Raw genomic sequence first — 15424 nt, 5'->3', positions numbered from 1 at the left:
CTTAAGCCAACTATCGGCCATTGCATTGACAGTGGCCATCTCAACAGTGAACTGTGAGAGTGATTTCTCTGCAATGAACAGAGTAAGACATTTAAGTTAGAGATGCTTGTGTATCTTCATTTCCTAGATCTCATTTGTGTTTATTCTTGTGTAGGTGAAGACAAACCTGAGGAACCGGATGCAGGAGGACCATCTGGAAGCATGCCTCACATTGACTATAAATGGACCACCTATAGCTGTTTTCCCTTATGACAGGGCCCTCAAATAGTTGTTTTTTTTTTTTTTTTTTAAATCAAGAAAGTCAAGTATGGGTAGGATGCAAACTTTGTAAATAAATCTTTGCAATGGTTCTTCTTGGAATTTTTTTATTTTATTTTTTTGTAAATTCTGGTTTATCATGAAATTAAACAATCTTGCCGCGGCACGCTGTCCAACTCCGATACAGCCCACCACCACCACACCTTCAAAAAATCCTATAGGAAACCCTGAGATGTCCAGTTTATTTAAAATGGGAGGACTGTCTGTGAATGCTCATCTTTCAGTGCCATTGACGGTGCTGGACGTCCAGACAGCGAATTAACGAATGTTCATTTGCCACTCCCGGTTAAAACAGATTGGACGTCGAGCTCCGTCAATGGCAGCCAGTGAGTTAAGACATTTTAGCCTAGTCAAATAAAATCAAGCTTGAGTATGAAAAGAAAGCTATTCAAAGCAGGATTGTACCCAATCATAGGGAACGTTAATGACACTCAATTTCCATGCGGTGTCATTTTTCATCAGTTTTCTGTGAGGCTCAGAAAAAGTTCCCTATTGTTGGAAGCACAAGAAAGAGTCTTTGAATTAAACATGACGGGACCAGAAGAAGAAGAAAAAAAAGGGGGAGAGGGGTGGTTTTGTCATTTTGTACAACACTGGCTCACTGGAATTCGGGCCAATCAGGCACAGTCGAATTTTGGGTGGCCTCATTTGTGAGGCTTTTGTTTTAGCGTGTTGAAATCAATACGTGCAAGATTTGAATGTAATTCTAAAGGAAAGACGCATAGTAGACTCCATAATTTATCAGTTTTCCTTGTTTTTAGGGAATCGTCTTTTTTTCAGAACATAGAATTCCACAGGTTTACAAAAGAACGTATTGAAAGCCTTTGACTGTCATAATCACAATTCGCTGCCACTCTACACAACAGTAGGTATGCGTGTCCAACACAAAATGGGTGCAAAATGTCACTCAAAACCTCAGCATAGCTCTGAAATTTTGTCATCTTGTGAAACACTTGACAAAGCATGCTGACAGTAGGTTAATAGTTGGATACGTGAATCAAACTCTTTAGAAAAGGGCACTTTCAGTACTTTTAGACCCAATCTGAGCCATTGTGCTAACAGCATCTGAGTGTGGGTCATGATGACAGATTCCCGATCTTCAAAATGGATGTTTTCTAACCAGGTTGGCCAACTTTAAATTCACTTTAAATGGAAAGAGACAAACTGGTGCAAGGGGCTATTTTTTTTTCATAAAATCTCAAATGGTTCAATTGTGTGATTCAAGGCCCCTAAAAGTTAAACATCGGATCGTTCTTCGGTGTGGATGACACTGGCCTTTTACTAGAGCCAGAGTCATTCGCACCAAAGAAAACAAACTTTAGCGCTGGATCAGGGAGGCCATTGAGATCCGCTAGCGGGGCCCGAGGACCATCAACACGGACATGCTTTCTACGATCTGGAACAGCATCCTGGAAGAGTGAATGTTCAGCAGAGGGCATGACTCGCGTGTCAATCTGACAGGTGAGTTACGCCTTCATCCATCAGCTTATAAAGACGTGTCACTCAAACACCCGTGACCCTCTGATGAAGGCGGAAGTGTTCGCCGAAACATGTCAGGTAATTAAATCACCTACTATTGTCTGGGATAAAAGAAAATTTTGACTAATCTACAAGTGTAGGCACGAACTCAATACAACTGTTAAAATGAAAGCTCTGGAGTTCACCCAAAATAGTTTATTCAAATCAAAATTAAAATGGCTGGCTTTGTGTTTGTTTCATTTCCATTTCAGACACAGGTCCTGGAAACTTTTTTATTATCAGACAAAATTGGTAATCAGGACCAAATTGTTCTAATTCAAGCTGGAATTTGGCCCAAAATGTCTGCTTCAAACCAAATTGGCAACTTCATGTTTAATTTCTGGCATGGGTTTTTGAGACTTTTTCATGAGTCCCGTTACAATAAGCGGAAGCACCGCCATTAAGTGTCGTACTTCAAAGGGAAAAAAAAATCCTCCCCTGTCTGATCCCAGTCTCTCAAAGGAGCAGAAGTCAAATGCAACGCTCCTTTTGCTGCAGCTGATACAGATTGAAGCTGCCTGATTTCAGCGACATAACATTTCAAAGCGGCGGCAAGGATGGCAGTTCTCACTCGATGTGTGGCGCTATTCAGCCACTAACCCAAGGCCGCTGGTGTTGCAGGTTTTTGTATCAACCGATACAGCACTGACAGTTTAACTAATTCGACTTCTATTGAAATCAGTTTGTACTTGTAAGCGGGTGTGTCGTACAGTGGTGAAAAGTGAGACTGATTCTAAGGGCCCATGCCCTGATGGGGGCCCACAAAGAAAATTAGAACATTAGGTAATCGTTTGCAAATTTAAAGATTAATCATTATCATTTTAATATGAATAAAATGAAGGGTTTTGTTTTCTTGTTTGTTTTTGGCAAAAAGTAAACACCTAGAGAGCATATGTGTTGCCAGCCCCCCCGACCCCTGTATTTTCATTAAATGGTTTGGTCCGCCCTTCCTTCGATCAGACCGGGAACAGAGCGGTGCGCATTTACAACACTCAATGACTCGAAGTGCGCGCAGCACAGTACTGCAGAAATGTTTTCAAAACAAATATCGGGTTTTCAAAAGAGGAAAGAAAAGAAAGAAAAAGAGGAGATGGGTAGAAAAGGCTAACAGAATGTGACAAAGTACTTCACAAAGGAAGGTTGGTGTCTTGTTTCAGTGTAGTGCTGAAAATTAACCTGTTCTCTTAGCCAGTGGCGGACTTGGCAATTTTGGGGCCTAAGGCGAACATATCCAGGGGCCCGCTTCATGGGTCAGGTGTTAAAAAGGTGAGAAGGGTGTGGAGGAAGTATGTTCCGGTACACTAGGGCTGTCCTAAACGACAAATTTTCTAGTTTTACGATTAGTCGACTAATAATTTTCTTTTTTCTTTTTTACTAATTGAGCAATGACATTTTTGTTGACGCTTATTATTTCACAAAACCATTTTGGAACACTTAAATTCTTTATTCAAGTACAAATAATCATGTAAATAACAATAATTAATCACAAATTAACAATGAGCTTTAATGCTGATAGTATTTACTTGTGCAAAAGAATGGAAAGTAAACAGACTCAGAAAACTAACTTTGCCTTTCCAACATTATTCAAAACAATTATTTAAAAAAAAATCTAGCATTATTATTATAGTATACTACTATATATAATAGTAGTATTATTATAGTATACTACTATATATAATAGTAGTATAATAATTATATAAATATTCATTGCCAATCATATTTGTCATAAAGAGTGTCATTTGAAAGCTATTCTTAGTGTAGAATCTGTATTCGTTAGTATTTACTCAACATATTATATTAACTCTGAAGTATGTGGGATTAGCTCCAGAAATCGTTATTTATATGACGAACATGACATGCTTTTAGGCGGAGGTCCGTTCGCTAAAACATTCTTCATCATTGCTTGTGGTGTCACTAATAGATTTAATTTTTAGCAATTGCTGTTAACGAGCTGTTGAGTGTTATTGTATGACTGATTGGAACTGTACTGCATTGTTTCGCCACAGGGAATGCTGTCGTGTATTTTGTGTTCGGTGTGAAGAAGAAGAAAGTTAAAAGAGACATTAGCGGCCTCCGGCCTGTTCTCAACTTCTCCCTCACTGCACTTTGGCTCCCATGGAGAGCACGTTCGCTCATGTGTTCGAAATAAACGATAGCCGAGGTGCAACGTAGCAAGTTAGCTGTAAAAATAGCGAGCTTAGTGGGGTAGCAGGAGAGCTAAGTGAAGCTAACGAACAGCTAAGCGAAGCTAAACGGCGCTAAATGAAGCTAAGCGACTGATACTCAGTCCGTCATCGTGGAACAGTCCATTGTAGTGCGTGGGGGGGGTTATAAATGCAGCATTCAAATGGCTTTCTTTTTTGTTTTGTAATTTGTTTGTTTGGTATGCTGACATAATTATACATGACGAATAGTTGGGGGTGCTGCTGGCTGCGGTGGCCCAAGCCCTCGCTTGTTGAGGCAAGGGCAGCTGGTTGGGGGCCCCATACTGGTTGGGGGCCTACGGCGATCGCCTACTTCGCCTGAATAGAAGATCCACCTATGATCTTAGCTCCCAAGCGAGGTCGCAGCTCACTCGTAAGAAATACGGGATTTTTCCGGCCTCAATGAGCGACATGCACCTATTCAAAAACATGAATTCCAAATAATGACAGCATGTTTTGGTATCCTTCAGATGTTGAAAGTTGGTGTGGAAATTTTGTTTTTTTAAATCGGCTTGAATCCAGTTTGTCAAGAATTTATTGAATTCAGTTTGTCATCAATTGAATTTAGTTTGTTAACAAGGGGCCTCACTTCGGAGCTGTAGCCTATAGTGGAGATCACAAATTTCCAGATGAGGCTAAGCCTACTCCATAATGAAATACTGTAATTGTTTGCTAGCTAGTGTTTGCTCCACTTTTAGCTTACATTTAATCAGTACAGCAGCCAAATCCTTAGCAATCACTTCATACTAAAACAGTTGTATACTGTAATGTATACTGTAGTATAGTTAGGTTCAAACAAAACATTTATTCTAAGTCATTCATTATGGTATTTGCTTTGAGAATATTTCTAATAAAAATATATTTAGATTCTAAAAGATGGCCTTCAGTACATTTCTTATAGATGATATGAGTCTATTCATTATTGCTTTATATGCTGTATGTTTACTTAAAAATATTTTCATCTTAAATTAGGCAAAAATAAACAAAATAGTGCGTAAAGATCCACCAGAATGCAGGAAATCACGTAGTTGATACTCAAATGTGTGTGTGTGACCCGGCACTGGTGGTGGGGCCCAAAGTGATATCTTTTCATTGGGGCCAAAATCCTTGGCAGCGCCCCTGCTTGTAAGACACTAGATTGGTGAAAAGATGTTTTATTGATCGTTTCTAATAAAAACCTGCACAGACTTCGGCCCTTTGTGGAATAGTTTGGACAACCTGCTCTATCCGTTTGTTAATTACTTCTGTAACAATGTTGTCTCTCCCGACACAAAATAGTTGAACCGCATCACCTTGAAAATGAACACCTCTGAGCGCAACACCAATTTTTGCAAATGAATTTAATTATAGCTTTCGATGCTTTGAGGTTTGTAAGCTGGCTATACTGTAGCATCGCCTGCCTCATTATGCACAAAATACTTTACATCCGCCCACCCACTTAAGGTTGGCTTTAGGCATTTGCATTTGTTTTTAGACTGATGGTAGAGTCTCTTTACTATTAAACATCCTTAGATAGGTTGCCCACTTAAAGGACATAGCTGTTTCGTCAAAATACGCATATGTTGCATCAATATCAATCAATAATCAACCGTATTAGTAAAGGTTTAACAGTCCTTTTTCCAGTGGGCTCATGTATTTTGTAGATTTGTGTCTCCGTGTCTGTCCATTCGCACATTGTCATTTAAAGAAGCTGTTTTCCACTCTGTTCTTTCACCTGGAAAACAGCCCCTCATTACCACATGAGACTACCTCGCCAAAATAAGCCTCTCGTTCGTTTTATCCCGCTCAAGGTTTCTGACGTTTGTTGTCGCTGCACCTGTCACTTTTATTTGTGTTCCTGTTGGCAAGGCATGTATTTTTTTAAAAATATATATTTAGCTAGCAAGTTATCGCTGTAGGGAAGAGGTTTTTTTTCCATGACATTTGCTTTCGGCATCAGATAATTTTATATCTCGCGCTGCGGTTCAGCTTGACATTTCTCCACAATCTTTTTCTTAATTTTCGGCAACAACCTCATAACTGACACGAAAAACTATGTCGGCTCACTGTTAAAGGTAGAGCTTACCCAATATTGGAAACCAGATTGTTCATGTTCTGTTTAATACATAAAGGGAAAAGTATCTTTTCTCATATTTACGGTTGGACTGTTTGTATTACTCAAACACACTTAATATTATCAATCAGGGAATAGTATCTTTTCTCGTCTTTACTGTTTGACTGTATTACTCTAACTTACCCCAATATAAAATAAATAGCATTTCGATCATACTTTAAGGAAAACAAGCATATATATATATTTGACATAGGGCATAAGAGATGCATGACACCTTCTGACCACGGAAGCCCAACGCGTGCGTCATGCAGCTGACTAAGCAAGATTGACGCTGACTACCAGGTGATAGGCAAGACATCTACAAGCCCACTTCTGCAACGCCAAATCCCGCAATCAACTCTTCAGGACAGTCCAGAACAAATGGCGGAACATCCGGTACTACCACAACACTCGATAACAAAAACAAGACTGATAGCTCACCGCCTCTCAGACAACATAACAATGACCCAGCAACACACCAACTTGATCGCCAAAATCTGCAACAGAAAAAGACCCAAACATACCCCTCTTCCTGCCCACGGCCCACGCTGTGAGAGCCATCAAAAAGACTGAATGTTTAACTAATGTTGTCATTTTTTCCTCGGGAACATTTTATTGACTTGTGATATGGAACGAGCCTTCCTCCTCGCCTGGGTCTGTTGCCGTTTCACCTTGCCGTTTGATCACTGTCGACCTGAATAAGTTGTCAACTTGTGTTTTGAAACCTTTTTCCAGCTTTCAAAATGGAGTCAGTACAAAAGGTTAAGACTAAGGTTAACGCGTGGAGTTTGGCCTTAAGGCCGGGTTGTCGGAGTTTTGCCGGCCCGGGTTGTTGGAGCTGGGCCAGCGCGGGTCCAGCGGTTCCGCTGGCGTGATACCGGCAATCTGGCTAAAAGGTCAGATTCCTTTATACTACTATTTTCAAATCAAAATCAAATCAAGTTTATTTCTATAGCCCTTTACAAAAACCTGAAAGGCCCTCAAAGTGCTTTACAACATAGACAAAAACTTTCAATATATCGATTAAAAATCCAGCGGTGACTTACAAGTTTATAAGTTTGTTTCATAATTTTCCCCACTGAAAACCTTGCAAATCTGAAACAAATACTGGCTTTAACATTACAAACTCTTGTACTTGGACAATTTTCTGTTGGCTTATTTGAATTCGGAAAGAGCCTCAATAAATGGAAGCTATCCACAAAAGCTAAAGTGCGAGGCGGCTCGGGTGCATTCCCGACATTTCCGTGGCCAAAATGTCAAGCGGCGACGCCTCGCGCTCTTCAAATTTGTATTCCGTCCAGGACGCTTGGAAGAATTAAAAAGGGGCCACCTTCAGTTTAACCTTTTCCACACATGTGTGCCAGGAGTGATAACTTATTTAATGTGCTGATGTATGGACCTCGTCGTGACACAGGAACAGCGCAATTAGACATACGGCCATTAAAGTGGCGGAACGAGTATGAAAAAGGGATAAGATGACAGAATCGTCCTTGAACGGTCCACTCGTCTTTTGAAGGGACTACTTATTGCATGATTGTGCATGTCAAAACAAAGCGACAACAACTACTCAAGTAGTCAAGAACAAACTGATTACCAAGATTCAGTGTTTGTGTTTCTCTGACAAAAACACTGCACTACTAAAAGAGTCTGAGAACGATAAAACATATAATATTTATTCTTAGCATTGACTGCCATTGACGACGATAGACAGTCAATTTGAAATGGGAGGGGCGATGTCTGTTGTCACTGCCAGCCTAACCAGTTCCAGAACTGGCTCTTTGTTGTATTAAAGCTGGTAAATTGACTTCATTAACACATGACCTCCAGGCCAAAATACGATACATGATCGCATGATGCTTCAAGACCGACACAAATGACTCGTGTCCAGAAAAATGAAGTTGTCCTTTCAGTCCTCGCGGAAGCCTTACATTAGACGTCTCGCAAAGCACACTTAATCTAAGTGCTCGACAAAAGCTTCTTTTCAATGCTGGTGAAAAGCATCTTCCTTTAGAATTCAATACAAAAAGTGAAGAACGAATATTGGTTGCAACAAAGAGGGGTCCAAAAAACAAGCCAGCCTTCAAGGCCACTTAACTGATTTTCAATATACTGCAAATTAGCCCATTCAATCAAGACTGATTTCATGTCTGGCCCGGTCATGCAGCAGTTTTCAGTTTTGTCCAGTAGACATGTGCCGATAACCGGTTTCAAGGTATATCGTGGTATGAAAACGTCACGGTTTCAGAACCGCAAAAATTTTTCTGTCGTACCATCCCTAAGGTATTAGCTATTTTTTCTGTCCCAAAAATGAAGGGAGAAATCTCTTTCTCAGTGTCAGTGAGTCAGTTGTGCAACATGATGGCTGGAGGAGGTCAAACTCCTGAACTTTTTCCGAAGAAAACGAAATCGCTGGTTTGGGAATACTTGGGCTACAGAAAACTTACAGAGGGCTGCGGCTTAGAGGGGGAGGGCCAACCGACATGTAAAACATGGGGTGGCTGCCGAGGAGGCAATACTTCCGATATGATTTTGCATTTATACAAAATTAAAGGTTAGTAAACTCTGTGAACATTTCCCACCAGCTGCGACAGTTAACGCTAGCGTGTTTAGTACTGGTGTCAACAATAATCGATGCGGCGATGCATCCCGATGCGGGCCATGGATGATGCGATTCGATGCGGGCAACAAGCCGAATCGATTCAGCACATATTAAAATATATAAGTCTGTTCAAAAATCTTCCGGTGATGCAATGGATTTGGTTTCCCCATTTGTATTATTATTCTCATTTTTACCTGTAGAGGGAGCTACTGTACAAGCAATGCAGGGGGGACGAGGAACCCAAATCTGCTTCCTCACGGGAGAAACGTCACAGACATGCGCAATTGCGCAGTGCCAATCGAGAAAGCAGAGAGATAAGACATAACAACAATGGCTGAAGCGGAGAAAGAGGGAGCGCGAAAGATTATTGACGCACCAAAGACATTGATAGCAGGCATATGGAGACATCTTGGCTTCTATGAGGTTAGTGGGAAACTTGACCAAACTTATGCGGTATGTAAAAAATGAAAGGCTGCTACTGTGTGAAAAAAAAAAAAAAAAAAAAAAAAAGAAAGCCCTGGTCTCATTCAAAGCACTAATTAAATGCTGTGATGTTTTTTTTAAAATTATTTTTATATATATATTACTATTTTCATTTGACTACAACCAGGAATGACACAAGAGCCTATAAAAAGTTGTTTAATGTCTGACCGCTTGTGTTGCCTCATGATTCACGAAAAATATGCTTTGCTTTAGCATTTTAATGCATCCCAGGCTTTAATGCATCGTGATGCATTGCTGAATCGAACCGAATCGAATCGTGGCCCTCTGAATCGAATCGAATCGAATCGTGGCCCTCCGAATCGTAATCGAATCGAATCGTGAGGGCAGTGCCAATGCACACCTCTAGTGTTTAGTGTGTCTAGCTGTGGTGAAAACGTGGTGTTGTTTCATTCTGGCAACTGTGTTTAAAAAGAGGGTGTGTGTATAATGTAAACATGGTACGAGTCATACACATGCGCTTTTTATGGAAAACAATTCAATCATTTTTGTTCTGATGGTAATAATGAGCTGTGGCTGTGGGTTTAGGCTCACCTACAGGACTGCATTTATTTTAATTTTATTAGGAATATTTGAGTTTTTTTTTTTATTTATATTAACTTAACATTATATTTATACTCCAATTTGCTAATATTTTGAAAAATAAAATCCTGTTCAATTGAAAAAAAGCTTTTTTTCAAACCCGGATATCTCAAAGTAACACATTTGAGAGTTGCAATAGCTTACAATACATTCCAAATCAATCACTGTCTTATCTTTCCAAACTTAAAACTTCCTTAATTTTCCCAACCCTATATTGCACGCACCCACTCTATCGACAGTTCTTATACCGTATAAATTGGTCTTGTGAGCTCAAAACTTTGTGGATCCCTGAGTAAGCTCGGAGGCAGTTGGCCACAAGCCAAAGCCTTGACCACGATTGTTCCTGACAGCGGCGGTGCGGTTGTCCAGGAAGGTGGCGCTAACAACGCTGACTGCCACGGCTTGATCAGCATGATTGCATGTATGTGTGTGTGAGTAGGCAGCAAATGAGAACCGTCAAGAAGAGGACGTTTTTGTATTTTTTTATTTTTTTGTGCAAACGTAGGCGTTTCTCTTGTGTCGTAATGAAATGAAACTGAGGCAAGAAAATGAGTAAGACAGTGGGGCGATCGTGAAGCCATGCCTGAATGGGAGCCCACTGCGCCGCAGATACACAAAGTGCAAACTGCATTATGCAGCCAATTATACCGGGAGAGGCGATGAGGCAAGGGAGCTGCAGTGGCTCAGGTGCTTGAATTGCAGTCAAGCCGTCGTTATAAATCCTGGCTCTCAAGAAAATGACTTAAAAGGCTGTAGTTGGCAATGTGATTCTTTAAAGAAACACAACAAACAGTTCTGTATTTTTTCTCAAACAGGTAAAAGACAAATACTGTTTGATTTTTAACCAAACACATGTATGCAGCAAAGGTGTTGAGGCCTAGTTAAGTTGGGTAACACTTTCCCCACCTGCTGTTTCAGGATGAAGAACTACTGTTTAAAACGGTACCTCAAAAAGACATCTAGACTCTGCAATTTGAGGTGAGTTGTCATGTAAAATGATACCATGATTGTTATCAATTTTTGTCAGTCTAATGTAAACTGGCCCAAAGCATTTGTCAAACAACAGTCTAGTATACATTGCAAATATTCTCAATGTATTTTTTCTGAGCCATGTGTCCAACTTGAAGAGCCCAAGTTTAGAGTATGTTCCTCTTCTGGAGGTAATCCCTGTACCAGAGTCCAAACATACAGTCAGTGTCCTCAAGCCAAACTCATATCCTTGCACTTAAACACGTATTAACAAGGTTTACCAAGCGATCATTTTTCTTGTGGAGTCAGTCAATTCCTTCTTTCAGAGTATAGGCTTAGGACCACAGTCAAAGCTACTTCAATTCACGTGAGTGCAAGTCAATGAGGTTTACCAAGGAATCAAGTCTCTCAGCCGCAGTTAAAATCCAATTCGTTTGCCAGAGTCCATGTGTATATATTCTGTGTACTCAAATTTTGTCTCTTAGCTCTAAGTCCAGGTCTACATTCTTTACAAAAAAAAAAAAATGCCGTCTTTGTACCTCAGTCAAACATCCCATTCTTGTAGCATGTAGTGTCAAGGTGTACAGACATTGTACTTGAGTTACTTCTCTGCAGTCACACAGTGTGGCAGGATAAGTGAATATTGAGACAGAAACGTCACACCCCTGCCCCCCCAAAGGCACCTTCTTACCACCGACACTAGATCAGAAGGCAGAAAAACAGTAGGTTGTTTGAGTATAATTTTTGTCTTTCACAAATACACGCATACACAACACTGGCACCAAAAGAGACGGGAGAATTCCATCTATGAACTCATTTGCTTCCATGGACAGTGACAGACATCCAATTCCATTCGAACTTGGGAGGACTTGCAGTGACTGTCACTGTTCAAATAGATTGGACATCAATCGCCGTCTATGGCAGAAAATATAACATCGCACCAGTACCACTTACCTCAAGTATGCCATTCTGCATACCATTTCCAAAGCTGATGTTTATGTACTTCTTACCTATACCTGTCTTGATACCATTTCGGTATCATTTTATATCCTCATTGTCTATACCACTAGCTTTTGTCATTTACCTTGTCCTATCTAAAGACCAATATCTATACCTTCATCCATGACATACCCCCTGCAGATTAACTAGTAGCAAAAAGCCACACCACTTTTCTTTGCTGCATTCGTACAAGGAGTCAGAATTTTTTTTTGTTTTATGCTGAAAGATCATCTTGCGCATCCAACGGTGAATGTAGGACAGACTACTAGGATTATCTCTTGTATAAGAGACTAAGATTTTTCAAAATAGGCATCATGTTAAAATTATACAATTGTGACATAACATGGCCAGTGTCTATATTTGAGATCTGCATGTTTTTTCAGTCGGATTTGTTTTGTGTCATTGAATATCCCCCATATGGCCCGACTGCCCCCTCCCCAAAAAAAGAGTTACAGCAGATGCAATGTGTCCATCTCCTAGAGTGACCAATCAGAGCAGCAGCAGCCACCTCTGCAGTTGCACAAATTTGGCACTATCACTTGTCTATGCAACACAATTGTGATCCCTACTGGGAGGAAGTGATAGGGGTGGGCAGTCAAGGGGTTTGAGTGTCCTTACCGTATGAAAGCGCCTCCACCACCACGTAGATGAGGAGCGTCCGTGTGCAATCCCGTGCACCTGACATGGTAGAATTCCCAGCAGGTGGAGTTTTTAAATCCCAGAATGAGTTGATCTCTCTCAGATGGATCGACGACTGGATGGCTGGCTCTCAGTCCGGAGGACTTCACAAGCCGAGCCCTGCCAATGTGCGTCCTCTCCCGGCCAAAAAAGAGCGTTCGCGCCCCCCCTCTGGAAGTTCCAAAGCAACACCCCAAAAATCATAAATCTCACAGAAAACGTCGTCTTGCACACAGAAAATGGGTTCGATTAAACAAAAAGGGACGCAATCAACGGCAAAATTGGGGGAGAAATGAATTCCTTGAGAGTGAAGAAACACTGGATGAATTTGCACCACGGTGGCAGAGCTGTCACTCACGCTTCTCGGGCTTCTTCCGAGGGAGGACGCGGGGTTGGAAGTGCATTTTAGGGACGGGTGGTCACGACTGATTCCAAGGGTTGCTGGCTCGTTCGGCGTGGCTCGTTATCCGGCGAGGGAAAAGCACCGAGTGAAGTCCGGCGAGTTTTTTCCCCCTTCGCTTATTCCCGTTTTACTTTGGGGCTGTGGAGGCGGATGGCGCGGAGCATCCTCGTGTTCACCGGAGTCCCACCAAGCCTCCGCGATTCTTTTGACTCATGGAAACCCGGAATGGTGGTCGTCTGGCTGGTTTATGTGCACGGAGAGGACCGGGGATTTGCCGGTTCCGCCTATTGAAGTGCTTTCAAAGTGAACGTGCTCACCTTACTGACAAAAAAGCTGGTTTCGAGCTGTCAAGTCAAATGTGTTAGTATAGGACTAGGTTCCGGTTTAAGCTTTCAAAATAAAACTAGAGAAGCGAAACTTCGGAAGATTTTTCATTAATTAACTCTCATAAGATCTTCATAATGTCACCTTCACGTACAACAAGATGCCACAAGGTGGTGACAAAGCAGTAGAATGTCTAACATTAAGCTACTCATGCCATTTCAACATAGTTCCTCGGCACAAAATGTCACAACACGCTAAAATAATTGTGCATAAGATTTTATTCATGCCCATATGGCAGATTTCGGCAATGTGCCACAATCCATTTCAAAGCTTTTATTATCCCAGAGATAAGGTAGGAAAGAGTAATTGGGTTTGTTTTGTTGCTCCGCTGGTCCCAATTTGTCATATAACAATTTACCATTATAAACCATTGCTTTAGAGAACATATTTTCAGAATACCAAAGTTCATTACTGTGGGCCTTAATGATTTATCATACAGTTTTACTTCCTTTATAGCAGGGTTCACTAAATCCGGACTTCGGTGCCACTTTTCCTGTCGTGTTTTCCATGTCTCCCTTCTCCAACACACCTGAATCAAAATAATCAGGATCATTATCAGGTTTCTGGAGAGATCACTGATGACATAATCATCTGATTCAGGTGTGTTAGGGGAGAGAGACGTGGAAAACACGACAGGAAAAGTGGCACAGAGGTCCGGATTTAGTGAACCCTGCTTTATAGGTTTTGTTCATTCAAAAAACTAATACAAATATTTAAATCACCAATATCAATTATTATTTTAGAATTGCATGCTGTATTTAAATTGTACCCTGCTGTTTCAATAGAAAAAAAAGGCCAAAGTCTTAGAATTTTACCTGAATTTCAAACAGGAGCTTTTCGTTTAGAGTTGTGCTTTTATTTTGTAAACCAGAAGTGGAATTTACGGACTTGCCTATGTGCAGCAATGTACATTTGAAGACGCTTCGGACCCTCCTTACCCTCCAAAATTAATCTCGAGAGTGGTGCGGACGAGCCAGCAAGTCTGATTGTCATTTATTGAATTAATGTTATTGATGTGAGGACCATTGACTGAATGGAGCACCGCCACTAATGGTTTTATTAATGGATGCATTGCACTACAGAAGTATTAATGTTACCGGTTACTTTTCCCCCAAGATACAGTATGTAGAGTCAAATGACTGTGATTAAAGAGGTTAACGGTGAGGCTAATGGCGATCCAGTTGTGATTTACAAGAGTGAAAATAAGTTTATTGCTTCATAAAAAAAGCCGCTAAAACCCTCAAATGCTTGTCAGGTTGCTTTCAAGTGGGAATATTTCCGAAGATTTATCTGGAAATTATTTTATTGAAGTCACAGTGCAACTGCAACCACATATCTAGTTGTTTTTGGTGTTTTTATTTTTTGCAAAATCACATATAAATGTAGCTTTGGTTTTGTCAGATAGAAACATGCATCACATATTATTGTAACTGAGGAAAAGAGTTTACCCTTGAAATTCCATAGCAATTTCAAGAGTACAACAATCAGTTCACACAAAATACAGCCCTGCATATGAACATGTTGTTGTCACATTTGAGAATTCCCCTGTTGTGTATGACAAGGACAATGCGTCAGGGCTAGCGTGCTCGTAACTCATTCAATTGTGACAAGCACTGCATTTATCACGCTCACCACACACAAACACAACACCTGCTTAGATGGTTATTTCAATGCAAGCAAAAGGCTGAGACATGGAGCAAAAGGACATTGCAATTTTCTTTTTTTTTTTCAAGGGACACTTTAGCCACGTTTACATGCTGACTTTTATTCATACCGATTCAAATCATTCCGAATGGAAATTTCAGATCAGCTGTTTACATGTCACTTCATCTATTCCGATCCAGCGTTTACATGTGACTGCCTTTATTCCGAAAGGACGTTTGACAACTGCCGTCTGACATGCGCAGATTAATCAAAACAAAGCGTCACGTTGCAAAACATGGAGATCGATCGTCGGAGTGCTGCTGTTTTGACTTTAACCCACTTGTTGTGTTTGTGGGGTCGTATCCGCTTCTGCTGTTTTGCTCTTTTTCCTTGTAGTAGCCGGTTTTCCACCGGTTTCTAATCTGGTCAACGCTCCGGTCTATTCCGGCTTCGTGTAACCTCTCGTGAACTTTTTTAAATAGTTCACTGTTCCTCGTTTTACGCCCGTCTAAGCGAGCAATTATATTCAATTC

General features: G+C 40.8%; 1 protein-coding gene across 2 annotated transcripts in view; it reads right to left on the bottom strand.

Annotated features, from left to right (window-relative positions):
• Nucleotides 1-13202, bottom strand: part of tmem132e (transmembrane protein 132E) — a 530001-nt gene extending 516799 nt beyond the window's left edge. Inside the window, exons 1-2 of one of the 2 annotated variants that reach the window (XM_057820318.1) lie at nt 12819-13202; nt 12401-12631 (exon numbers count right to left, since the gene is read on the bottom strand). In XM_057820318.1, coding sequence (XP_057676301.1) covers nt 12401-12467 — 67 coding nt within the window. In that variant the 5' untranslated portion in view covers nt 12468-12631; nt 12819-13202. Of the gene's footprint in view, nt 1-12400 lie in introns of both variants that reach the window. The other variant, XR_009061260.1, reaches the window with a different exon arrangement.
• Between the last annotated feature and the right edge of the window lie 2222 nt (nt 13203-15424).

This window comes from Corythoichthys intestinalis, chromosome 18, assembly GCF_030265065.1.
Source record: "Corythoichthys intestinalis isolate RoL2023-P3 chromosome 18, ASM3026506v1, whole genome shotgun sequence".
NCBI lineage: Eukaryota > Metazoa > Chordata > Actinopteri > Syngnathiformes > Syngnathidae > Corythoichthys > Corythoichthys intestinalis.
The sequence above is the reverse complement of the archived record's forward strand: the minus strand, read 5'-3'. Positions and strand labels throughout refer to the sequence as shown.